The 27,363-nt window shown below is 39.5% G+C and overlaps 1 protein-coding gene across 1 annotated transcript in view; it reads left to right on the top strand.

Annotated features, from left to right (window-relative positions):
- PCSK5 (proprotein convertase subtilisin/kexin type 5) overlaps positions 1–27,363 on the top strand; it is a 248,905-nt gene that overhangs the window by 31,970 nt on the left and 189,572 nt on the right. The window contains exon 3 of the mRNA XM_085313604.1: positions 17,132–17,245. Within this exon, the coding sequence (XP_085169730.1) occupies positions 17,132–17,245 (114 nt within the window). The remainder of the gene's footprint in view (positions 1–17,131; positions 17,246–27,363) is intronic.

The raw sequence follows: 27,363 nt of genomic DNA, 5'->3' as shown, positions 1-27,363 counted from the left end.
TGCTTTCTACTGTGTGTGCTGCTCTGTAAATATATTTTCTTTAGTGCATGTACAGACCAAACATTAGGAACAGTGGCAATTTGTGACCATTATGTAGATCTTACTACAGAAATTTGTTTGAGACCCTCAAGAATACTTAAAAAATATAGTTTGGGAGTAATGGAGAGGAAAAATCCCTTTAGGAGAGCCTTTTGTTGCATAGGGAACAAATATTTCTGCAAAGGGATGCTATATGGTGATCTATTCCCATTTGGCCAGGTTTAAGATTCAAAATATAATATCCCTCTTCAGTTTCTTGAATTTGAGGACATATTAGGGATAACATCCTCACAGGCAAGCTAAGGAAATATGGGCTAGATGAGCAGACAGTGAGGTGGATTGAGAACTGGCTGAAAGGCAGAGCTCAGAGCGTTGTGATCAATGGTTCAAGGTCTACCTGGAGGCTTGGAGCTAGCGCTGTCCCCCAGGAGTCAGGACTGGGTCCTGTCTTGTTCAACTTMCTCCTCAGTGACCTGGATGAAGGGACAGAGTGCCTCCTCAGCAAGTTTGCTGACGATACCAAACTGGGAGAAGTGGCTGATACACCAGAGGGCTGTGCTGCCATTCAGAGAGATCTAGACAGGCTGGAGAGCTGGACGGAGAGGAATCTCATGARGTTCAACAAAAGGAGGTGCAGAGTCCTGCACTGAGGGAGGAATAAGCCCGTGTTCCCCCAAGCTAGGGGCTGACCTGCTGGAAGTCAGCTTGGAAGAGAAGGAGTTGGGARTCTTGGTGGACAACAAGTTGACCATAAGCCAACGATGTGTCCTTATGGCCAAGACGGCCAATGGCATCTTTGGTTGCATTAGCAAGAGCATTGCAGCACGCTGAGGGAGGTGACCCTGCCCCTCTACTCAGCCCTGGTGAGGCCACACCTCAAGTACTGCATCCAGTTCTGGTCTCTCCAGTCCAAGAGAGACATGGAGCTACTGGAGAGAGYTCAGCACAGGGCTATGACAATGATGGATTGGAACATCTCSCTTATGAGGAAAGGCTKCAAGARCTKGGCCTGTTTAGCCCAAAGAAGAGCAGACTGAGAAGGGATCTTACCAGTGCATCCAAATACCCTGAGGGAGGGTGTCAAGGGAATGGGGTCAGACTCTCTTTAGTGGTGCCCAGTGGTAGGCTGAGAGGCAATGGGCACAAACTGAGGCAGAGTGAGTTCCGTCTGAACATGAGGAAAAAATTCTTTACTGCGAAGGTTACTGGAACAGGTTGTCCAGAGAGGCTGTGGAGTCTCCTTCCTTGGAGATGTGCAAAGCCATCTGAACATGGTCCTTGTCAATATGCTTTAGGTGACCCTGCTTGAGCAGGGAGGTTGGACTAGATGTCCAGCGGTCCCTTATAACCTCAACCATTCTGTCATTCCAATTCTCAATACAATTTTGTAAGTGTTTGCCCTTCATTGTTACCAGTAAATGCTTGGCAGAAAACTATATTCTGATATATTAAAGCCTAACTCTAGCCTGCTTAAGTGTGATAGTGGTCACAGTACCTTGTGCAGCCCATCTTAATTGGAGCTGTGGTGCAGATGACAAGAATGGATAAATCCGGGGAAATATCTAGTGTATACCAGATCTAACTGCAAATTTAACATTGACTTCAGCATTTATCACCTTATTTTAGAAGAAGAAATACTTAAGGCACAGATACTTTGTTTTCATTCCCATCATGTGATTTTTGGATAATTCAATGTTTAAGAATATCATAATTTCAAAAGTGAATGTATCATAGAATCATAGAATCAGTAAAGTTGGAATGGACCTCTGGAGATCATCTTGTCCAACATCATCAAGGCGGGCCTTGAATATCTCCACAGAAGGAGACTCCACAACCTCTCTGGGCAACCTGGTCCAGTGCTCCGTCACTCTCACAGGGAAGAAATTCCCCCTYGTGTTCAGCCGGAACTTCCTGTGGTTCAGTTTCTGCCCATTGCCTCTCATCCTGTCACATGAGGCAACTGAAAAGTCTGGCCCTGTCCCCTTGACACCCTCCCTTCAGGTACTTACACACATTGATAAGATCCCCCCTCAGTCCTTTCCCCCAGGCTGAAGAGGCCCAGCTCTCGCAGCAGTTCCTCATAGGGCAGGTGCTCCAGCCCTCTGATCATCTTTGTAGCCCTACACTGGACTCTCTCCAGTAGCTCCATGTCTSTCTTGGACTGGGGAGCCCASAACTGGACACAGTACTGGAGCTGAGGCCTCGCCAGGGCTGAGTAGAGGGGCAGGATCACCTCCCTCSACCTGCTGGCGACACTCTTCCTAATGCACCCCAGGAGACCATTGGCCTTCCTGGCCACAKGRRCACATTGCYGGCTCATGGTTACTTGTCATCCACCAGCACTCTCAGGTCCTTCTCTGCAGAGCTGATCTCCAGCAGGTCAACCCCCAGCYTGYACTGGTGCATGGAATTATTTCTGCCTAGGTGCAGGACTCTGCACTTGCCCTTGTTGAACCTCATGAGGTTCCTCTCCGYCCAGCTCTCCAGCCTGTCCAGGTCTCTCYGAMTGGCAGCACAGCCCTCTGGTGTATCAGCCACTCCTCCCAGCTTGGTCTCATCAGCCAACTTGCTGAGGAGGCACTCTGTCCCCTCATCCAGGTCATTGGTGAAAAAGTTGAACAGAATGGGAGCSAGTCCTGARCCCTGGGGGACTCCACTAGGCACAGGCCTCCAACCAGACTCCACGCCACTGATGACGATCCTCTGAGCTCTGCCTTYCAGCCAGTTCTCAATCTACCTCACTGTCCACTCATCTCACCCACACTTCCTGAGCTTATCTAGAAGGATGTTCTGGGAGACAGTGTCAAAAGCCTTGCTGAAGTCAAGGTACATGACATCCACTGCTCTCCCCTCAGCTACCCAGCCAGTCATTGCATCAGAAAAGGTGATCAGATTGATTAAGCGTGATTTCCCCTTGGTGAATCCATGTTGGCTACTCCTGATCACCTTCTTTTCCTCTATGTGCCTGGAGATGACATCCAGAATGAGCTGTTCCATCCCCTTTCCAGGGATGGAGGTGAGGCTGACCAGCCTATAGTTGCCTAGGTCCTCCTTCACGCACTTCTTGAACACTGGAGTGACACTGGCTTTCTTCCAGTCCTCAGGCACCTCTTTGGTTCTCCATGACTTTTCAAAGATGATGGAGAGTGGCTTGGCAATAACATCCACAACTCYCTCAGTACCCATGGGTGCATCCCATGCAGGCCCGTGGATTTGTGGATGTCTAGCCTGCCCAGAACGTCTCTAGTCCTATCCTCCTCAATCAAAGGAAAGTCTTCCCTTCCCCAGACTTTCTCCCTCACATCCAGGCTGCAGGATTCCTGAGGGCTGCCCTTAGCAGTGAAGACTGAAGCAAAGGTAGCATTCASTATTTCTGCCTTCTCTGTATCCCTTGTCTCCAGGGCCCCCCCGCCCCTTTCAGGAGTGGGCCCACGTTTTCCCTAGTCCTCCTCTTGCTGCTGATGTATTTGAAGAAGCCCTTCTTGTTGTCCTTAACATCCCTTGCCAGACTCAATTCCAACTGGGCCTTAGCCTTCCTCACAGCATCTCTACCTACTCTGAGTGCAGTTTGCACAGCACTGTTTCTGTTCTGCCTTGAACTTCTGGTGCCCGTGTTGGCCATTGTGGTCTGCTGACCCTTGTGGGATGAGGGGACTAGAGAGTGACTCTTCTAACAGGTAAGAGGGAGCTGGGCAAGGGCAACTGCAGGTGGCCTTAGACTCTCTTGGAAGAAGCCCCAGCAATTATCCCCCACTCTAGCTGGGTGTAGCTACTGCTAGTGAGCTGTCTCCCTTGCCCCTGAATAGAGGGAGCTGGGGCTTTTGAAGAATGTACGTTAGTGAAAGAAAATAAGCAAAGAGAAAAAAAATGATCCCTCCTTTATTTTATCAGAGGACGCTTCAGGAGCAGAATCAGTGAAGTTTCACTGTAGCGTAGAGGCTGGAGCTGGAGAGATGGCTTGGGCAGCGTGCACTCTAGTGTGGCATGATGTACTCTGGAAGCCTTCAGGCTTCCAGTGATTCATTTGGACATGGATTTGTGGAGGTCCTAGCCACTTTTACTGAGAGCGTAGAGGGGATATGCAGCATGTTACGCAGCTAACTTCAGCAGGCACCATTAGGTTCCCCACCTTACCTTGACTTATCTAAATGCTTTCTAAAATTTCTACATCCTGAGATAAGATTATCTCAGTATCTCTCCATCACAGAGACACATCTGCTGATGAGCACTCTCTCTGCTTGCTGGGAGTGCTTGGCCTCATTCAAAATAGGGCCTTTCAGGAGGGCCATGCAGTGCCTATACTTGAAAACCACAGAGGCTTGTGTAGCTGCTTTTTCTAAGTTTAAGCGCTACTTTGAAGAAAGAAATCCTTTCGTATTTGCAGCCTGAGAAGGAAGAGCACGTTAATTCATCTCACAATTTGGGAACTACCATAGGATTTTGCTTAGCCTTAAGGACAACAAAATCACTTTAGCTAAAAACAGTGCGTGGGAGATTTAAACCCCAAATGACTACTTCATCATGGTAGTTACAAACATGTAAACAGAGATGTATGAAGGAAACTGTCCAGCAATCTTTAGTCTGTGGATGCTAGTAGGTGTTAATAATGTTTGAATTACTCTACAGTTCTAGTAAAGCAGTACAGACTCCTGCATTTTTTGAGCAACAAAGTGGGTTTATAGGTGAAAAATGCTGGGACAACTAATTGTTTAAAGAAAGATAAGAAGAATCAGTGCTCTTATTGTTAATCTGTGTTCAATGAGCTTACTAGGGAAGACGGCAGCTCTGACAGCTGCGGTGGTCTTGTGTTGCAGTAGGTGTCTTTTTGCTGTCATTAGAGCCAGTTTGCATTGCTAGTGGCCAAGAGAGAGCAAACTGGTGTTTTGACTGCTGTGGTATAAAAGTGCTAGATAGAGTCAGAAGAGGAGGAAGTGAGGATATCCTAGTTTTGAACTAGGAGAAGAATGCAGCATTCTGGAAAAAGCTGATCCTGCATGGCCAAATGCCAGAATATCAGACAAGAGAAAGAAATTGAAAGAAAGCACATTTTGGAAAGGAGCATCTTGGAGCAGACCATCTAGGAATGCAACAGAGCAGCTTTTACATACCATGTCCTGAGGGGATCCAATTTCGTCTGATACTGATGATATTGATTATAGTGCAGAATAGTCATAGAAAAATGGATTAAAGGTATTTTTTTAATCTTGCATTTGGAAAACTTCCTGGCAGTAATGTATGTTCCTAATGTAATGTGTCAGCACTTTTATTTGTCTCTCTACCTGCTCCCGACAGGCAGGACAATTATATTTAATTCTAGTGGCAGCTTTCTCACCGAGATGTTTTAAATGGGGAACAGCAAATGATCATTATACACATAGATAATATGTCATCTCTAGAGTTATTAGAAGATAATAAAAGGCAGAGATTTTGAGCTAGAAAAACACCTCTCCCCAAAACAAGGCACAAGAAAAAAAACGCAACTTTTTATGCATCTTATTCACACAGAATTAGAACCTCCCTTCTTTTAAACTCATTTTAAAAAGTCAGTATTGAAAAGCCTCTTTTTTTCCCCTTGGCTAGATACTCTATTTCAGACCAGCAGATCCTTATCATCCTGTAAGCTGCAAGTTTTAATGGCTTAGATGAGGTGCCAGGCAGCTATGCCCTGTTCTCACCTGTGTTGCCAAGCGTATATGTCCTGTGTGAAAGGACTTTGCTCCTCCCTGCTGCTGCATTCCTACCTGTGAAATGGGGAAAATGCTGATAGTTGGGTAATAACTTCTGCAAATAAGAAATGCAAAGCAAAAACGATATATTTTATTCTGTGAAAGTGTTTTTCCTTTGCTGTCACATAGAGMATTTTATGATTAAAAACAATGTTTTGGTAAAATAAAATACTGTTATTCTAAATCCTCTCCATATAATCCACTTAAAGCAGTTGTTTCCCATTGGTGTGCTGATTGTTGCTCACATAAGCTGTGTTTAACCTAGATTATTGTTTGGCATTGTTTCCTCTCCTTTTTGAAGAAGAGTAAATTCTGTCACTTCCATTGACACTGATATTCTAAATAAATATAAAGGCCAAAATGTGTTTATGTTTGCTTTTTTAAAAAAAAACAAATCAAGAAGTCTTTTTCAAGCACATTTACCAAACTCAGTCTACTGTTTAATCCGTAGCTATTATAACAGCTTTATGTGATCATATATAAAGCCAGAGTTTCTGAATTCTGAAATATTCTGAAACTGTTTCCTCCAAATATAGTTACCATTAGACTCATAGTCAGTAAGACCAAGAGAAAACATTGTGGTCATTCGGTCAAACCATCTTTGACCAGATGCCTTACAGCTCTCTGGAATTCATTTCTATTTAAAGCAGAACATAATTTTTAAAAATCTTCCAGTTTTAAATAAGACATTTCCAACAAAGGGGAGTTTGCACAGGTTTTTAGGTTATTCTGAGTTAAATGTTTTTATGTTACCTGAGCTTACCTAGCTTCAACTTCTAGCCGTTTGAGCTTGCTCTGACTTTGTGAGTTGAAAAATACTGCCCTGGCTATTTGGTTATCTGCCTGCATGTTCAAACACTCTGACATGTACACCTGTGAACTTCCCTTTCCTCAGCTGAGAGCACCTCCTAGAACCRCTCAGTTATGGATCTGTTTCTCTCTTCATTTATTGCTCTTGCACCTTTTCCCTGAATCCTTGCTATATCAGTATGTCCCTTTGCTTTGGACATGGAAAGCTGGTGGTGAGAGCTGCAGCAGTGCTTTTCGGGACCTTTTAATCTGTTGTCTAATGATAATACACCACAGTCTACTTTCGTCTTTCGGTCCATCCTATCAGCAGGTACATGAGCTGGACTAGAGACAGGGTTAAAATACTAATAGGAAAGACTATTAAAGCTGTTAWGATTTTTGAAGCCCCTGAAATGTCTGCCCTCAAAAGAGCAGACATCTTTTGTAGTGCATCCTAGATGTTGTCAAACAAAGTTTATGTTTGTGTACTTCAGAGGATGCATGTTTGTACACTTGAAGACTGTCTTGGTCAGAGGAAAAGAGGTTTTGTTGGTACAAAGAGTATTCATAGCCTGTAATCTTGTAAAGAGTCACATTTTTAGTAGGCCGTTTTAAAATCCTTTTATCCCAACAGATGACAAAGTAAAAATAGCTCATGGACATTGCTGTTGAGTGACATAAACATAGATAACAGAAATTTTGGCAAGGCTGTCCAGACCAAACTGTATCCTCATGTAAATGAGGTGATTGGAGATTGAAAAGCTTTGATATATTCAGTTGGAAAATCTGTGCCAAAAATGACAGCCATAGAAGTAATGCTCTTTGTTTTCCTCTTCTGAATTCGTAATATGGAAGAATAGTGTGAATTATCAGCACAGAGAAGTGGACCAATAACTAAGTATTTGTTCTAGGCACACTTCTAAAGTCAAAATGTGCTCTGGGAGTGTCAGGGAACTTAAAGGCCAAAATGTTGCCCATTTCAGATTTAAAATACGGAAAAGCACTAACCACTATGTTCATTAATCAGACATCAGTCCAGTTTTTGTGTGGTCTGACTTGCAGAAATTGAGAGATACCACCTCAATGGAAGCACTGTCAGCAGTTCTTGAGGTGTGAGAGTAGCACTTCTGTTGGAAGATAACATTCACTTTTCTTCAGCTTACTGGCTTAGGGAAGGAAACTTCAGTCCTTTCTCATTTGTGCAGGGGACTTGACTGCAGATCTCCCTGAGACTGGATACATAGGTCTTTCACGGACAGCTCTTCGCAAAGTGTTTTAGAAGGTGATGATGATGTTTAAGAACTGCAGTAACTGGTATTTCAATAGCAGGAAACTTCACTGCCTGTTCCAAATTCCACTCCAGTTCAGGGCGAGGAGCTGTGCGATAGAGTTAGGTCACCAGTCAAAGAAAAAAGATTAAATCATCAATGTCAGGACATTTCTCCTACTGCTTTTTGCACTACAGCCTGTGAAGGAGGAGACTGCTAATGATTCCATGGTCTTGATTTGAAGTGATAGATCAGAGAAAAACATGCTAGCCATGGAAGAAATAGGAGTATTCATCAAATTGTGCCAGAAATCATAGAATTGTAGAAGGGACCGCTGGAGATCATCTAGTCCAACCCTCAGCATAGCCCATACGGGGTTTGAACCCACGACCTTGGCAYTGGCAGCACCACACTCTAACCAACTGAGCTAAACCTGCCCCCCGTAGCACCAAAGAAATAGTGAAATGGGGTAGTATAAAATATGCCATTGCTGTTTCCATAAAGAGCAAAACCCAATTATTTTTGTGTTTCAAAACTCTAGAAGTGAAGCTTGAGGTAAATACCTTTGGCCCAATTCTGAAATCTAAATATGTACTTCTAGGTAAAGGCTATAAACAAAATACGTTTGAAGAAGAAAAAAGTTGGTCCTGTTCTTGTAGCTAGGGATGTACTAAGCAGGAGGGATACAGGATGAAAAAAACAAAATGTGATCAACTTTTCGGTRGCTTAAGCACTCTAATATCAGAAGACTGCTTGATTTGGTATTTGTTTTATGCTTTTGTGACTGAATTTTTGCACAGTGAATTTATTTTCATAATGGCAAAGCATCATTAAGCAAAGGCACAGGAAACACTGAGCAATAGGTGGTAGTTTCTTCTTTTGCAGAAATGCAGAAAGCAACGATAGTATATGAGGGCTATCTCAAATGCCTTTTGGCCAGCAAAGAGAATACTCAAGAGAATCATCCTGTATTTGCTTTGATAATACCAGTATACCACTGTGGGATATTATATATCACTTAATTATAGAATATTTCTACTGTCTCAATAATTCTCAGTTCTTTTGCTGAATTGCTGTGGATATCTATGGCAACAGATGCCATGGCAAACCTTCAACTGAATCTAGACCCTTGGAATTATGGTGGTATTTTTGATGACAAAATGTGGCCCAGTGGGAGATTTATCTTACTAAGAATTTGTTTAGTACATTATTTAAGGCCATCTGAAATTAGCCTGTGCAGATATCTGAAGGACTTAAATGATTCATGACAGGAGTTATTGAACTAGCCCAAGGAAAGAAAAAAACCTATTAGAAATTTCTACAATTTTTTTATATTATTATTGCTACAGTAATATAAAAACCAAGATAGTTCAACTGCCAGATGTCAGACTCCAAAGCTAATTAAGTTTCAGAGTTTAAAATTTCATTCCCTAGTAGAGCASATACTGGATTCAGCATCAGGTTTTCAGTTTATTAAGAAGATGCAATTTGAAGTATAAGTTAGATGAAATTATGACACATCAATTTGCATTCAGAGTGATATTAATACTAATCTTCATGCTGTATTGAGATTCTTAAGACTATTGTTCTGTACCAAGTCAAAATACACTATTGTGTATGTAATAGTGTAAGCTTAGCTTTGGATACTGAACCAAGTAAATCTATCATTTATATATTTTTTTTAAACTACATATGAAGTGTGACCATGAATGATAGAATAAGTAGCGTGTCGAAATCTGACAATTGCTTTTAAGTTGCAGTGAAAATCTTTCCTGATTTTTCCAGGCTTGAATTATCTTAGAAAATGAACCAGTAGCATTTGAGCTGCCTGTGTTTTTCCATGTCTGAAGAAGGGAAGAATCGCGAAGTACTTGAAATATACTTTGTATAAAACAAGGGCTAGTGCTGCAAGAAGCCACAAGAGAGGAATTCCAGGCTCCCTGGAACTTGTTCTCATCTCTGCCACAAAGTTACGGTGTGATTTTCAGCTTGTAATTTTGTGCTGCTCTGTGGTCCACTGTGGTACAGCATTCAAGAGAGGAGGTTGGGTAGAGGCTGCACTGATATTCACTCAGCCATTGCTGCAGTTGCATCCATGAATTGAAACCTAGTAAGAGACTTCCCCAAGGAGGAAAGATGTGGGGTCTTTTTGCTGCAGCTACTTTCATTGTTCCCCGCCTTTCCAGTGGGACATGAGTCTTAGCTGGCTACAGGCAAGTTGAGCTTCTCCAAATTTTGGTGTGATGCCTGTCTTCCCCAGCGATTCTGGCTGCTAATAAACTCTCCYGGGGCAGAGAGACTGCATCACCACCTTCTCCTGGGATATCCATTTCTTCTTCCTGTTCTCTAAAATTCTGTTCCTAAAGCAGAAATACACTGTTGAAGCCACACACAGTTGCAGACTGAGATGTACTGACATTTGTGAAGGGCTCTAAAGTGGGATGAGAAGGGTGCAGTGGAAAGGCAAACGGTTTACGTTTGTTAAAATGCACATCTTTAGATGAATGCACCTCCTGTACGTGGAGGTATGGTTGCAGTGCTGTAATATATTATTTGTATTTAGCAAAGTAGATAGAAACCTCTTATTCATATCAAGACTGACTGGCTTTTCTGTGGCTGTGAGATGAAAAAATATGCACTGAATTTCAGTTTTGTTCCATAGGTCAGACTCAGGCTATTATAGCTTGCCCTACTGTTATATAGAACGTGTTTGGGCATAAATGGTAATTTCAAACATTTCCTACTTCCTTTCCTCCTCTGCCTTTTTTTTCCTCTCCCAAGCCTATCCTAATATCTGTTTATTTTTTTATCTTGCTTTTTTCAGAGTATGTATAGCAAATATTGACAACTGCTTTGATTGTGGATTGTCATTGACCCTTGCTGAAGAAACACTTTGTCAATCAGCGAAAACACATCTCTTAGCACTGCTGAATTCATTGACTTTTTATGCTGCTTTAGACCCCTGCAGTTTATAAAATGATATCTGCAATAATTTTCCATGCTCCTGACCTGTGTCAACAGCTACTTTATCCARCTGTCTTCATCTATTTTTATGTGCAAAGTGGCTGCTGCTACTAGGAGTCAGAGCATACTGATAGGTTAGGAAAGTAGTTTGGTACTCAGTTATGATTTGAAAAAAAACAAACAGAATAGTCCAGCTTCAGGGGGTCTTACTTTTGTGACATTGCACATAGGCAAGAGAAGGTGTCACTGGTTTCAATTGCAGTTTCTGTGTGACTGAGGAACAGTTCGGGTCTCAAGTGTTCAATATCCAGAATTTAGCCAATGGATATTGAGGTATCCTCTGGATGCTTTTTAATTTTGAAATTGTTGACTTCTTTTTCTTTCATTGGTATATGAAATAAAAACAGAGAGTCTTGTTAACTGATATGTTTAAATAGAGACTGTACCACAGATAATTGCATGACAGGACAACTAAGATATATATAAATGACTGAATTCTGCTGTCATGACCCATAGGAACAATTTTTTTTTTTTTTTTTTTTTTTGTCCTTATTGTCTAATAAAATAGTAGATTCTGGGTAGGAAATTTATTCCCTGCTTCAGAGTTGAGGTATTTTTTTCCCCATACATACCCTTCTCATTTGCTGTCTCAGAGTGTCGCAACTTCACTCCTGTCCATTTTCAACTTGATATATTCAAATTCACTTACAGATAAACATGAAGATGGTTCAAACTAGAAAAGAGTAAAGTTTACAAGGTGTAGCATGAGGACACCACATCGGGAGACAGGCAGCTGTGCCAGAATAATTCCTTCTACTGACAAACTCTAAGTGAAAGTGCAGCAATGCTGTCCAGCGTTAGCTTGCCACATAATGAGTGTTGCCCCTTTCACTCATCCAGCCTGGCTTCATACAGATTCTTTTCTTGCTTGGTTGTATTTTCCACGTAGTCTATCTGAGTTTTCTCTCCCCTTTTTCTCTTTAATTTACGAGGCTGCTGTGACACCTGCTTTCTTGTTATCTGCACAGGAATTTCTAATTTCTTCTTACGGACATAGGACAGACTGAGGTGAGTGATGACAGCACAAGGGATAAAGCAGTGACTTTATCTGAAAGTGGCACATTCAGCAGCTCCTCTTCATAGACTGAAGATCCACACCTTCATGCTTCATTCTGGGATGTTAAAATAAGAGATTCTGCATATAAAATTTATTCCATACTTCAAAGTTAGGGTCTCTTTTTTCCTAAATGTGCTTTCCTCATACTGGAAAAAATGATGCCTTTAATTTGTCTATAACTTCTGCTATTTAATAATCACATTTTCATATATTGAATTTACTTACATAGTACATTTCTAGTCAATTTGAAAATATTTACTCAAGCGGACCTCCTCATCATATATTTCAAAAMCAAAATACATTCATTCACAAGAATATCCAGTGTATGTACATGTTAAAAATTACATTGCTTTGATAAACAGGTGGAGGGAGTTCTTATCATGATAGTTTTTTCCCTGTTTTTCCAACTTTTTTTTTTCTTTTTGTGGTTTATTGCACTGGAGAAAGTCCTAAGCAACATTCTTATATAGGGCTACTTTTCTATGAATTTTTTTTGAATGAATGAGAGGGGAAATAATAGCAAATAGTTTGTTTCACATAGAGATAACATTTCATTATATTTTTTAGCACTTAAAGAGAATAAAAGAATGGTGTGCTTGAAATAGCTCAGAGCTTTTATTCCATAGCATAGTTTCATGCAGGTCTGCAGGTCTCTGAAGAAGAGCTGCATCGTGTGCAGAACAACCCTGTGAATGCTGAAGTGAGGAGACTGGGAATGATGATTTTTTTAAATAGTTTGGTCTCCAATCTGGCTTGGCTTTGATTTCTAGACATTCAGGAAATGGAACTTTCAAAACTGAAGTCAATGGGAAAATGTGCACTGTTCCCCCACAGTAAGTGTGACTTTATGGAAATGTTAAAATGTGCTTCATTGTTTGCATAGAGTCTCCTTTTGGCATGAAATAAGAATCTGTATAATCAATTACTCCAGAGATTTTCCTTCAAGGCCTATGGGCTAGGAAGGGTGGACACTTTTTAAAAGAAAATATTTTTATACAAATGAACTCTTTTCATGCAGAATCAAAGAAATCCAAGATACACCAGGCATCTGACAGAGACATGTGAATAAAATACCCATAAAATAGTCRAAGGAAATATATGCCAATGTACTAAAATAACTGCTGAGTCTTGGCCTACTCTTCATTAATATACTCAGTGATTGTACAATTACAATCTTTAGACAGAAGACTATTGACAGGTTTTTCTGTTCACTTGTTAGAGAAAAGAAAACGAACCCTGTAGTTCAATAGAGTAAGCTATTCTATTTCCATAGAAATGATGCTTTCTGTAAATTAAATTTTATGCACTCACTTCTCAGCTGAGAAAGTAGGTTTCCTGTGATGGTTTTAATTATGTTCCAGATGTGTATTTCGGTACATTTTCAGTGCAATTGTAAAGCATTTATCAAGATCCCAGCAGATGATGTTTGTGAAAAATCCTACAGACAAGGCTATAATCATGACTGTGCTCAGATGTACTGTGTTGGTTTGGGTTACTCTATCTCACATCCTGCCCTGTCTCCCTCATGGAAGGGCACAGAGTCCGAATGGCCATTTTCACTTCCCCTTAGACATTTGTGGGTAGCTGTAAGCTGGTTCTATCATTACAGAGCTACCTGCAGTGTCCTCGCCTATGCTTACTCACACAAACATTTGTCCCTCTCTGTATTTGTAGGATATCAAATGGCTATTTTATTTATAACAGTTTTATGCTTACATAAAATTGGCGCTTGGCCATGTGGGAAGACGAGAAATTRTATTTCTTTTTCTGGCTTTGGGTCTGATCATGCAAGCTGGACAGCCCTTCACAAAATGACTCTTTCATATGTTTTCCCTAACTCTGCAAGGAGTTGAGGAAACTGAAATGATGGATAAAATCCAGTATGTTGTAGGGGCAGGTCCTGTGACACATTATCTGAAGCACAGTCACTTTAACTTTTTTGTTAAGGGCAGTATATAAGATACTGAAGAATGTCTGTTATTCTCTAAAATCTAACCACCTAAGATAACACTGACTTGCAGATTAACTCAGCTGATGCAAGCTCTGGTATAAGTATATGCATGCACAGAAATACCTACATATATACATATAAAGAAATTATTTATGTGTCAAGTTATTGTTTCAAAAACTGGGATGGTGCAATGAGATGTTTATGATTGCTTGGACTGAAGAACTGTCTGATAAGTGCTCTCTATAACGTGATCTGAAACAAAGGAAACAGGCATTTTTTTGAGACATCAGTGTATGGATATATCAGTCTCCGCAAGCACTATGTTGACTTTACTTTCAGTTTTTTTAATAGCCAGCAGATATTTACAGCTGAATAGACATTAAATAAATACATATTTTCACAGTGAATAGTAAAGAATTTGGAATTTGTCTTGTCAGGAAAAACCCTTCTGATTCCTCCTTACAGAAATGCTATTAGGCTATCCAAGTTCTGCTTAAACTTGTCTCTGTTATGCAGTCTCCTGGACTAATTTCCACTTCTCTGGCTACATATACAAAATAAAGAAGTTTTTTAGAAACCTCTCACAGTTGCTAATGATAATCCTTGTAGCAGTTCTGATGCAGAGGACTTCATAATGCCAATTTAAGTGCCATAGGATCTTTACTTGCAGTTCCGCTAAGCAATAACAGTATTGGTGCCTACCTTCTTCCACTAATTTTCATGCATTTAAATTGGAGTTAGCAGTGGTGGGGACGGTAAAATTTTAAACTTCTGATGAGTTTATCTTATTCTTTTTTCTTTGGGACATCTTTACGCCAGTATTAGATCAAGAAAATAGCCATTTATACCTCCTCCCTGCAGACTCAGTTATGAATAAGTTTTGTAATGAATTGCCCTACATGACCTGGCATGCTCTGTATGTGCTCATAGCATGTGCAGGGTTGAAATTTATTGGCTTAAACCACTCTCAGCATAACTTTTAAGGACATGGTAACCTGCTCATGTGATTCTTTTCTGCAGCAAAGGAATTAATTAAGGTGATAGTACTCTGCCAGCATAGAAGTCTTAGACCTCTCATTCAGCTGAAAATGGTTCTAGTAATACTAGCCAGATCTGATAGAAAGGTTTGGAAGGCAGACCTGTGTATACTATAAAGAGCACCTTTGCTTGCTTATTCAGCTTTGTTCGTCACTGACTCTGAAACAGAGTCAGCTACAGAGTCAGAGATGAAGTGGTACGTGGTACATCTGAAGTGGCTTCAGATTCTTTGAGAGCGCTGGGCTACCTGTGAGAACGGAAGCTCAAGAGAAAGAGAAAAAAAAAAAGTTTGCTGTGGTGTTCTGGAYGAGAAGGCATGTGTTAGCAGCAGGTGACAAGGAGGAGGTTTATGATAAATCTGTCAAGTGTCAGCCTTTTTTTGATGGGGAGGAGCTCCAGTTAAAAGGGATCTTGATCCCTCTTTAAATCGGTCTCCTCAGTCTTAAGGTTTAGCACTTGCCAAAGTCTTTGGCTCTCACTCTTCTGCTCTCTAGCCAGATACACTCTGTACGTCTTGCAGGCCCTCAGACTTTGCTACCTCGGATGGCACTGGAGACTGATGATCTGCCTTTTCCTGCTGAAGGGACCTCTGGATCATGTAAGATCTGAGATGGCCGTAAGCTGTAGACTTTGTGAGAGGAAGTCCACCAAAATGGATGTCAGCCCAAGCTGAAAGAGGATTTGAGTAACCAGGAGAGAAAAGTACCTTACCCAATTTCTCAATTCTCTCAAAAGCTGAAAGGGATTTACCAGAAGATTTACCAGAGAAATGGTTTGTGAGCATTAGCAGATAGATAGTCTGTATTGTTCAGATGCGTAATTTCTCCTGWAGAAGCACATGGAAGTATACTGTTGACCCTTGGCAAATTCTTAGTGAAGCAAAAAATTCAGTTCTTTTTAAAGAAAATCACTAACCTTTGCCAACCTGTAGAAGCAATATTGTAGGAATGCTCCCAAGCAGAATTCAGGAATGCCTTTCTATGTTTTCACCTAGAAGGAGAGGTCAGAAGCCAAGGTAGTAAGGATCTCAAGCAAATTTCTGTTAATATCAATGGCATTTTGTCTGCGTAAGGATCTCACAATTTGGAGTTGAGGATACATAGTGGAGACATTAGCCTACCAAGGTAGAACATTAATACTATCCCTGACAAGTGACAAAGACAAGTCATGATATGTGAGCTGAAAATAAATTTCTTTTGTATATATGTATGTGTTTGTGAATGCACAGATACTCATAAACAGCACAAATCTAAGGTGCAGAATTGGCTACCGGTAGGAAATGGCTGTCTTGCTTGGGAAGATGTGAACTGAATTTTTACCATTATATCCCCTGAAGCAATTCAGCAGGAATATGAGCTGTCAGGAAGGTAGATGCATGTAAATATAACCTTGCTTTGTCTGCGGGTAGTTTGCATGTAGATATTATCTACATTTATAGAAACTAGCTCCCATTTAGACAGAAATGATGTGCCGTAAGGTTGATGTCATTTTCGGTGTCACTCCTCCTGGATGTGTCATGAATCTTTAAAGAGGTACCTGACAGACCAGAAGCTGGCTTCCAGAACTAGATTTTTAACTCTGATCTTTATTTTTCTGTTTCAAGCTCCCTTTTTGATGTTGTTTTAATTTAACCTGTTGCTCAGTATCCAGCTGTTTCTTTCTAGGRAGCACTGTAGTATAAAAAGAAGTCCCCAAAAGCCTGGATGAGTGATGAGGAGTCTCAGTGTTATAAAATACAGTTTAATTTTGTTTCTTCACTGCAAGTGGTCAAACCACGTAAGTGGTAGTAGTTAAATAAAACATTTAAGTATGTTACTAAATATTTTTTCTTCAAGAATGAATTTAAACAAAAAAAGGAAAACTGTCAGAAACAATTAATTTCTCATTGTGATATGTTGTTAAGCTTTGTAGAAGTAAACAGTTTATAAATTTGAAAGAGGAGCTAGTCTGATAATGAAAAATAATAAAATAACAGCATTATTCAAAGGATGATAGCCAATGAAATCCTTCTAGTAGGGATTTAAATAATTGCTCATGGAGACTTGTAGCACTAACTAAATTGATGTATTTCATAGTGAACAGCACACCAAGGTGAGCTGTGCATTTCCACCGTCAAAATGAATTCTTTAACATGAAATACATCTTGGACTGGTAATGGGAAACTTCCCAAGATTTCCCACATTTCTTGATAACTTCCGTAGAACCCTAACACTTAAGCACATGTTTTCCTTGTTGGCAGGTGGAGTGGATACAACAGCAGGTGGTTAAAAGAAGGATAAAGAGGGATTATAAACCTGGTGGTACCCAATCTACTTATTTCAATGATCCCAAGTGGCCAAGCATGTGGTACATGGTAAGTACACAAAGGGTTGCTGGCTCTGTTTCATGCTAGTGTTTAAGTCTGTCTACTGTTATATTTTGAAACATGGTAAAATAGTATATTCAGAAAAAGCAAACTTTCTTTACTGTTTTATGTAACTAATGAAGATTTGTAAACTCCTTACAAGTGTTATAAAGAATTTGCAGGTGGCCTTGCAATAGGAAACACTTACTAATACGTTCATTCATTAATTCTTCCTATTGCAAGATGCCCTGGTAATTTCTTACTGGAGGATAAACTTTCAGCAATGGGAAAAGGAAGGAACATAGCCACAATCTGTTATAGCTGTGAACCCACTTATTTTCAATGTGCTCAATTCACTGTCCCAAAGATCATTGTGATATAAATTTGTTGTGTCCTTGAACACAAGAGAAGAGCTCCAAACAATGTCTTTTGAATGTTATGTGTGCATGCCTTTTAGGAATGAAAAATTCTGTTGAAATAAATGGATTTTTTGCTGCTTCCTATCTGCATGAGTTACATATTTTCTGAGCAAACTTTTTTTTTCCAAATTACAGTCACAGTTAAAACCTGGAGTAAAACTGCTTTTATTCAAGCAGTTTTAAAAAAATATCCTCATTTTGCTTGACAAGATGCAAATAAAAAGCTCAAGCAGTTAGTTTAAGAAGGTTGAAAGCAACAGGTTAGGCAATTGACTCCAGCTCATGTGCCTGCCTTTTTGCTATTGAAGACTTACTATCTTTCCCTACTGTTCCTTTGATACAATTCTAACTCTACATCTTGTTTTCTCACTAGATCACCTATGTAGCTGAGTGTAGGGCCCTCAGAAGGTTTTGATCTGATAGCTTGAACTGCTTCAGACAGGGAGGAGAATGGGCCTTTTTAGAAAAAATATGTAAAACAATTTTCCTGTAAGTAGACATTGCCTTTTCGGGTGTTTGRCTAATTCCAAAGCATTAGCTTAGTATTTTATGTGAATAAAGAAGATTGTCTTAACACAGCTTTTTTTCGGTTTTTATAATTATTTCATATTGGCTTGTAATTAATTCAGTTRCATAAATTGAAAAACAAAAATGTAGGATGTCTGCAATAGTTCGTAACACTAACAGCCAGCTCAGACAGTCAGAAGTCCATGTCTTCAAGTGTGTACCATATGAGCATGTCATCAATCAGTAGATCTAGCAGCTTGACTATTTCTCTCCAGAATCACTGTATTTGAGTAAGAGACTGAATAATACCCTGGTTCCAAAATTCATCCTATATTTGTTAAGTGGACCTTTTTATATTAAGACCCTCTCAGTCTTTGAGGCAGTAACTCTTCTCATACACTAGAAATCTATTTCATTTACRTTTTATTGCAATCCTGTATTGATGTGGCTAAGGGAGTTGGAATTCTGAAACCTTGAAAAGAGCTTTTACCCCCAAAATAATGCTTTTTCAGAAGCTTTTTCTGAAAGCTGCGTTGTTTTAGGTCATGGGATCATGGCAGACTTTTTGAAGTAAGTCTTTCTCCTCTCATATGCATATTTACTCCATCTGCCTATCCTAAAAGTATGTGCRTAAGCTGACAGAGAGTCCAATAAGCTGTGGTTTTTGATATTGCGGCCTATCAGTTCTGAAATGCTTTCTTAAAAAATTTTATTTCAGCATTTTTAATTAAAACTGGAACATAATAGTGATTTGTCCTTATGTTGTCTGCTCTTATTGCTATAAAATCACAGAATCACAGAATGGTTGAGGTTGGAAGAAACCTCTAGAGATCATCTAGTCCAACCTCCCTGCTCAAGCAGGGTCACCTAGAGCTTGTTAGACAGGGTTGCATCCGGGAGGGTTCTGAATATCTCCAGAGAAGGAGACTCCACAACCTCCCTGGGCAACCTGTGCCAGGGCTCTGTCACTCTCACAGCAAAGAAATTCCTCCTCACATTCAGGTGGAACTTCCTGTATCTCCGTTTGTGTCCATTGCCTATCATCATGTCACATGGCAACTGAAGAGAGTCTGGCCCCATCCCTTTGACACCCTCCCTTCAGATATAGACATTGATAAGATCCCCTCTCAGTCTGCTCTTCTTTGGGCTAAACAGGCCAAGTTCTTGCAGCCTTTCCTCATAAGGGAGATGTTCCARTCCTCTGATCATCGTCATAGCCCTGTGCTGAGCTCTCTCCAGTAGCTCCATGTCTCTCTTGGACTGGAGAGACCAGAACTGGATGCAGTACTTGAGGTGTGGCCTCACCAGGGCTGAGTAGAGGGGCAGGGTCACCTCCCTCAGCGTGCTGCAATGCTCTTGCTAATGCAACCAAAGATGCCATTGGCCGTCTTGGCCATAAGGACACATCGTTGGCTTATGGTCAACTTGTTGTCCACCAAGACTCCCAACTCCTTCTCTTCCAAGCTGACTTCCAGCAGGTCAGCCCCTAGCTTGGGGGAACACGGGCTTATTCCTCCCTCAGTGCAGGACTCTGCACCTCCTTTTGTTGAACYTCATGAGATTCCTCTCCGTCCAGCTCTCCAGCCTGTCTAGATCTCTCTGAATGGCAGCACAGCCCTCTGGTGTATCAGCCACTTCTCCCAGTTTGGTATCGTCAGCAAACTTGCTGAGGAGGCGCTCTGTCCCTTCATCCAGGTCACTGAGGAGTAAGTTGAACAAGACAGGACCCAGTCCTGACTCCTGGGGTACTTTCTTCTTCAAGAGAAAAGTAGCAGTAAAGCAAGTGATACAGCCTACTAATACAGTTTACAGTACCTTGTTCAAATTCTCTTTTGTACCCCTAGATTTGCATTCAAGGTTTTTACTGTCACCATACCTTTTTGGTGGGATTTCACTGGTGGGGTTTTTTAAATTGACAGTAGATACTTAAAACAGTTGCACGTAATTTTGTTTAGGAAGGAAACAGTCTGCTATTTGTTTAGGAGGGTAAAAGTCTGCCTAGCCACATTGCTTCATAGCTGTCTCACCGTTATAATATGGAAAGCGCATTAGGGTAACAAATGGACTTTACAGTTTGTCTTGTCAGAGTATTTTGTATTCTATACCTGTAGGAGAAAGTCCTCATTTGCATACTTTCTKGGAAGGGGCTGCTCCTAGATGATTGCATTTGTCTCCATGGAATAGCTGTGTGTATTTGCTGTGCCTTTAGTGGCAGTGGCTAGGTGGGATCTTGTTCAGAGCAAGTGAAGAATAAGGGAACACATGATTTCAACAAGAAGAAATAGCTAAAATATATGTGAATAAGTTGATTTCAGGACTGACGGGGGTCATTGCCAGATATTCTCAAATGACTGTATTTGTGATTGTAGCCATAGCTACTTTTGTTAATCTTATTTATCTTTAGAAATTGAAGAGAAGAAACAGGAATTCCAGGTTAGTTAATTTTTTCAGTCATTGCTATGTCAGATTTTTAGGTTGCTAGCTACAAACTTGTTATTGAGAAAGTTATAAAGTGTTATCATGTATAGGTTTGCATTTTGATTAATAATTAACTTGGTTGTGGGTTAAGATTGATACCTTTGGCCGTTGAACTGATATAATCTCTGACAGGGCTGTAAATGTAGTTCAGATGTATTGACCCAYGACCTTTTATTCAAAGACTTTGTCAAACAAACTCTCTGATTAACATTTTTCTCCCCAAGCCTTTTTTTCACAAGTAGTGCCCCTTGTAATTGTAATAGTCCTGGCTAGAAATAACTTTTTACCATGAATATCACGTTAAAAAAATGTATTATGATGGGGATTCAAAACTTCTCTCTCTTTTGGTCATCGCAAAGGTTAAAAGCATCTCTCAAGATCTTTCCATCAGCAAATTAAAAGTTCTTCTTTTATCTCTGTATTTTTCTCCCTTAACTCTAAAYACAATTCCTAGAAAGAGTAGAGAGTTAGGAATTTGTTACAGTCATGGACAAAATCTGCAAGATATTTAGCATTTTATGCTTTTGTGGAAGCCAAAGGAAGTAGAGATTTCAGGGGCATTCATCACTTAAACAATTAGAGTTATACTTTTTGATAACTGATGACTCTATTGAGAAGTTCTTGCTTCTCATGCCTTTTAATACCTAGGGAAAGGCAATCTTCTTAGCACTTCCCTCCCTCAAAGCAATCAAAGTTGGAAAAAAACCATTTGCTTTATTATAACCTCTGATTTTTCAGACATCTGTGCTAGTCAATGAAATAGGATCTTTTTTTTTTTTTTTGTTCGGTTAACTTACACCTGAAACTTCACATGAGAGTCACTATTCAAATTTTATTCAAAACTGACCTACAGAATTARGTCTCAGCTTGTTCAGAAAGTACTGGTATCAAAGAAATAATGTCTACAGAAAGCACCTCCCTAGTTAACATCCTTTTCCAAACTTTATGTCAGGAGAGAGCTCCCAGTCCAACAGATTTTCCCCAGATCTCAGCTATCTACATATCATCATGTCATACCGAATACATTTCTTCTTATTTATTGTTATTGACAAAATATTCTGTTTGCAAATAACTGGATGAAATATATATAGTTTGCATAACTGGAAAAGGTCAAAGTCAACTCTAAAATCATACTGCTGTCTGAAACAGCTTTACTTGCCATTACAACAAACAGCATCTTTGAAATGTTCTGAGGGGACTTTGTGCCTAATCAGTTTCACTCTTCCTGCCAGTTGCTTAATCTTGTTTGCATAGGAAAATGGTCATAAAAGATGGAGAAGGTGATGTAAAAATCTAAAAAACATATGGAAAATGTAGTTAATATAACTAACCTTGACTTACCTAGAAATTCACTAGACTTCAGTCACTAGGCTTTCCTTGCTGACAGTTTCCTTTTGCTTCTGACTTCAGAAAAAATTGGTGGTTGTCTGAATTTTAACTACAGTTTATTTTTTAACTGTCATTAGACTGCAAAGGCATTGCCCCTGCCTTTGTAGTCGGTTCAGACAGAAGCAAGTCTTTTTCCACACTGATCAAGGACAGTCCTCCCAGCACTATCAGCCCTTATATTGCTGATCATAATTGTTTGCGCTAACAGGCCTCTCTAATTTGGAGAAGTTTCCATAGTCCTTGCTCCTACAAGCTTCTTCCTACTCTACCTGACCTAGTTGTTACTGGGCAGGAATTGAGCATACAGCTTTTTGAGAAGCTGAGGATTTTTTGGAGAGGAAGTAAGATGTTTTGAGAGGTGATACCCTCTGAAAGAAGAGGCATTGTTTTGTTAGGGCACCTAAGAATAAATGTGTTAGTTAAAGTTTATAAGCTAAGTGTTTGCTTATCTTTGGATGTCACTACATCAGAAAAAGAGAAAATGTGTATCCAGAGGTTATTCTTTATAGCTAGAAAAGGTATGGCACCGTCAGAGAGAACAAGAAGAAGATAGAACTTCCACTGCAGTAAATCACTGGGGCAAGATGGTTTTTCTCTGAGAAACTACAGCATAAAATAACAGAGCTACATACAAAAATGAATGACAGCTTTAAAAATGATGTTATATTTAGAGAAGAAGCTAGCCAGTGTCTTTACAGTGTGTAGTTGGAGGTCATCCTGAAAATTTATATACAAGTGAACCTTACCTAAGAACCTAGGGAAATATCTGACAGTATCATTAAGGTTCTAAACCACAGCAAGAAGTGGAACAAGAAAGAACTTAACCATCAGCTTCTCAGAAAAGGAGGGAGATCAGTCACATTCGTAAACTGTTTGGAATGGCGTAAGAAAGACACCACGTATTACATAACCAAACCAAAGAAAAAACAATCATTTCATTGTCACTGCTGAATACCCCCCAAAATAACATTAATCATAATCTAAAATTTCATAGAAATAAAGCTTTCATTTTACTCATTTCAAATATCTTAGGTCTACAATGGTGTCAGCTAACATTTTCTCCTAAAGCCTTTTAACAACTCTGTTTTTGTTGTTGATTTCTCCAGATTAAGTTCTTCCATTTCTGAAGATACATTTTTCTTTTCTCTGATTCTCTTTCCTTTTTCTTAACTTCTGCTGTTTCCTCTGCCCMATTTATTCCTCATTATTCTTTCTTTGTACACATAAACTGTACTTTGGAAGAGTAAGTGAAAGACAAAATGCATTTGGAGGAGTGTGCTAAATGCAAAAGACTTCACAGTCTTGTTTGTAACCAAAAAGAAAGGATTTTGTAAAGATAATTGTGTCTCTGTATAGTCTGCTAATATTCACTGAACACAGTTAACAGTAGAATAAAAGACTATAAGAAAATACAATTTATGAAGTATCTTTTTGAAAGAAGAGTGTATTCAGTAAATGTAATACACCTGGGTTACTGAAAAAGTCAGTTTTTCTTACAAAATCTCTAAAAAGATATGCTAATAGAAATCTACGAACCCAAGCAAAGATACAATTCCTGGTTCTGCTGTTCCTGCAGCTGCTTGTGTTTTGACTTAACTCTGTGGGCTTTAGGAAGTACATTCCTGATTTCCAGAACTGGACTGGAAGACACGCAAAGTTTTACTGTGAATAATAGCTGGTAAATTAACAGGGACATTGAATTACCACAYGCCCAGTTATGTAGCACCAAAAAAGGTTTATAAGGCAGCATCAGTGCTGGAACTAGGTGGTGTACAGYGCATTGAGTTGGCAAATAGATGGAGATTGAGCCAGCAAAGTATTTAAGAGAATTCAAGGTGAAACAGGATTATACAATGCTGATAGGGCATGACAAAACTAGGTAAGAGCCATAGTGGAAACTAATGCTTTGTAATTATTTAGTGAATAAGTTGGATGAAAGAGCTATATTATTGTTGCTAGTTATATATGTAGCAAGTCTGGAATGAGATTATTCAGATTTTTAGAAAGCTGTTGCCGAGAAGTTTAATTTACCAGCCAATGTTTATCATTCAGCCTTTTTGTACTTGTRCCATGAGATTGCTGGTACAGGTGAAATATAATTTATACTGCATTTTAAAGTATTCCATGCTCTAATGTACTCCATACTAGATGATCTCTAAATTTGTTGCATCTGCTAGAGCTGGATGCTTTTAGCTCTTCAGATGAAGCCAAAACCCAGGGAAAGCCAGTACATTTTCACTTTCCATGAGAACTGTGAAGTCAGCATTGTGTTGAGCTTCCATGAAGGACCAAGAAACCCAGCTTACTTGTTTTTTTACAAAACTCCTCCAGTACAGTACATCATTGAGGGATAGATCGTGCTCTCCAGCTGTATTTTTGAGCTCCCAGGTGAACTATATAGTAGCATCTATGTAGAGAGACCGACTCTCCTACTGTGTCGCTATGCAGTGGACTTCGAAAGGCAGCCAGAATAAGGGTAATAAGCCTTTATCAGCAGTGAGTAATGTGAATATCCCAAGGTCCTGTAGCTATTAAATAAGGTGGAGGTGAAAAGTTAGACAAGCCAATTGCCTCTCTAATGCTGCTGATGAGATCTGTGAGGAGCTGGCTTATCTTGCACTTCTCTCCCAACTCCAAGTGTGAAAGACAGCATAGAGAAAAGGATTTTACAGCTCTGGCATAGCTCTTAATGAGGTCAAGTAAGGAGAGTGAGACTGTGGGACAACACAGAGGAGGAGAAAGCTACTAGTGACAGTTGCCTGATCGAACGGGCTGGAGAGAGAAGGCAGAGAGAGAAAAAGAGGTCACACTGGGTCTGAGTGCAACTAAAGGTATGCAGGAAGCAGGACTCAGAGACAGAATTTCTCATGCCACGTGTTAAAATCATAGCAAGTGAATACACATCACTTTCTTTTACACCTGCTAATACTGTATTTCAAACCCACCTATGCATTGGCACCTAGGCATTGGCAGCTGAGGAGGAACCTCACTCTCTTTTCACTGTCCTCCAAAGAGTTATTCTCTTTTTCTCTCCTTTTGTGCAATGAAAGCCAAATCACTGTTCTTTCTGAGGTGGCATGGCATGTTAGAGTTTTGCATGTCTTGTAACTGGGTTTGGTTGTTGTATTTTGCATTGCATAAGATGATTGAGCTCTTAGTTTTTTAGTAAGTTATGACGACAATCTATGACTTGCTTCAGGGGAGGTGCCACTAGGAAGAATCAAATTTCCTATCACAACATCACCTTGCAAATCTGGTGGAAACATACCTCTCATTCTCAGTGCACAAGGGAGAACTAATACCATAATATCAGGTGACCTAAATTAATTTCCTACTGAAAAACGGCAGCGTATTTTTCATAATCAGATGCCTGGAGATGTGGATTTAACCTTTTCTACTGACAAGAGATTATTAATGCAATTAGTTTAATGAAGTTAACAAAGAGATTAACAACAGAAATACCTGATAGGCTACTTGATCTTTTCCTTTGGCATACTGAATTCTGAATTCCAGAGAAGCAACTCTGGAAGTACCCAGGAAACACAAAGTAGAAGTCAGTATTGTTTAGGATTGCTCCAGTATTTTCACTGAACCAAGAAGTGGCAGTATTGCAGTCATTTCCATGCTTACTATCAGAAGAGATTTTTTTGTGTGTGTCAAAGATTTAGTGACAATTCATATAGAAATTGCACTTTCCACTGCCTGTTTACTACAGTTGATTTTATCTTCAGAGAGAGAGAGTTCAGAGAGTCTTTCTGAACTGCTTTTTTCTGACTAGTTTCTGCAAATGAAAAAATGAAAGAAAATGATAGTACCACAAAATCTATGCTGAATTCTAATGAGCTATATAAGTGTCTTTAACTTTAGTCCAGAATAAATCACTAACAACAAATTATAAAGAATATAATGTATCGAGAATTGAGGACATTAACAGCAGTCAAATGTATCATACTGGGGCATGATTTGGCGTATTTTAGTTTTTATCTCTGATAGCATTTCAGTGGGAAAAACATTCCCTTAAATATATAAGTGCATACTTATCTAGAAGTATATTTTTTTCTCTTTGAAGAAGAAGGAATTTGCCCACTGCTACTTTCCAAGAGCATTTTTTCAAGAACAATCACTTAGCTGCCTGTTTTTTTTAGATTTTTCTTAAAATTGAGTAATCAATATCAAAACAGAAGACACAATTTTATTTTATTCAGCAATATTGTGAGTACTCTAGTAAGTTGACTGAAAAATAAGTAATTTCATTAATTGTAAAGAACACTACACTGCTTTAAAGATTCCCTTTACCTCTTTTTGGTATTGTTTACCTACTAAAATTGTGAATGCTTTGGGAAAGGGATTGCTAAGTATAATTTCTATTAAACTGGCATTATATATAGCTTTTTTTTTCACATAAACACCACACAAACATCTGGAATGCTAAAATGACCAGAAATGCATAGCCAGAGTACACAGAAGAAATGATTCTCCAGCTTGCCTACTTATGGTCTGGTTGCTAGAGAACAAACTGGGGAAATGTGTCCAGTTTACTGTTTTAAGAAGCCAACTTGTAGACCAAGAGAGTTATATAAACTTGTGCTACAAATGTTAGCTGTATTACTGCTCAGTCAGGGAGCAGAAAAATAGTTCTGTGCTTTTAAAGACAATTTCATAACCATTCTGTTCCCAAGAGAGATCGATCTATATGCTGTCCTTCACAAACGGCAGATTGGAGAACCAGTACTGAGCTCTAGCGTATTAAGTCTCGTAGCATTCTTTAAATATCACTTTTGCTGTATTTTAATGAATATAAATACCATAAGACATAGGATACCTTGAGAATTAGGGCATCAGAGCTCCAGCTTTCCCAGTTCTTCCAGCTATGATCTGACCTATCCTTCCATGTATCACCTGAGCAAATACTGATATTCTCTGAGTATGCTCAAAAACTGAAGTTAAAGTGTAACTAAAATTAAAAGTAAGCAGAGGACATTAATTTTTGCTCTCCTTAAGGCTCTGCTTTCAACGACATAATATTTTTTTAAAAAAGTGAGCAAATTCACCATGAAGATGGAGCCTTTCAATAAAGTTGTGTTCTGCATCACTTCACTGGATGCAGGACATCATGGGCATTACTTGCAGCTGTTTCTAATGTCATGAATTCTCTGCTGGGAGTTAAAACTGCTGTTCAAGCTCTTTGAAAAAGATTTACTTCTATCCAAATCAGAAACATGTAGCAGAGAGGACTTTTAAGTTTATTAAACTCTGTGAATGCCATTTTGGAGAGATCCTCAGCAAGTGTTTGTGTGTATGTATGGGAAAGATCCCAATGACTTTTAAATGCAG

The sequence above is a fragment of the Rhea americana genome, unplaced genomic scaffold (assembly GCF_003343005.1).
Source record: "Rhea americana isolate MKP2758 unplaced genomic scaffold, rheAme1 scaffold_11, whole genome shotgun sequence".
Lineage (NCBI taxonomy): Eukaryota > Metazoa > Chordata > Aves > Rheiformes > Rheidae > Rhea > Rhea americana.
The sequence above is the reverse complement of the archived record's forward strand: the minus strand, read 5'-3'. Positions and strand labels throughout refer to the sequence as shown.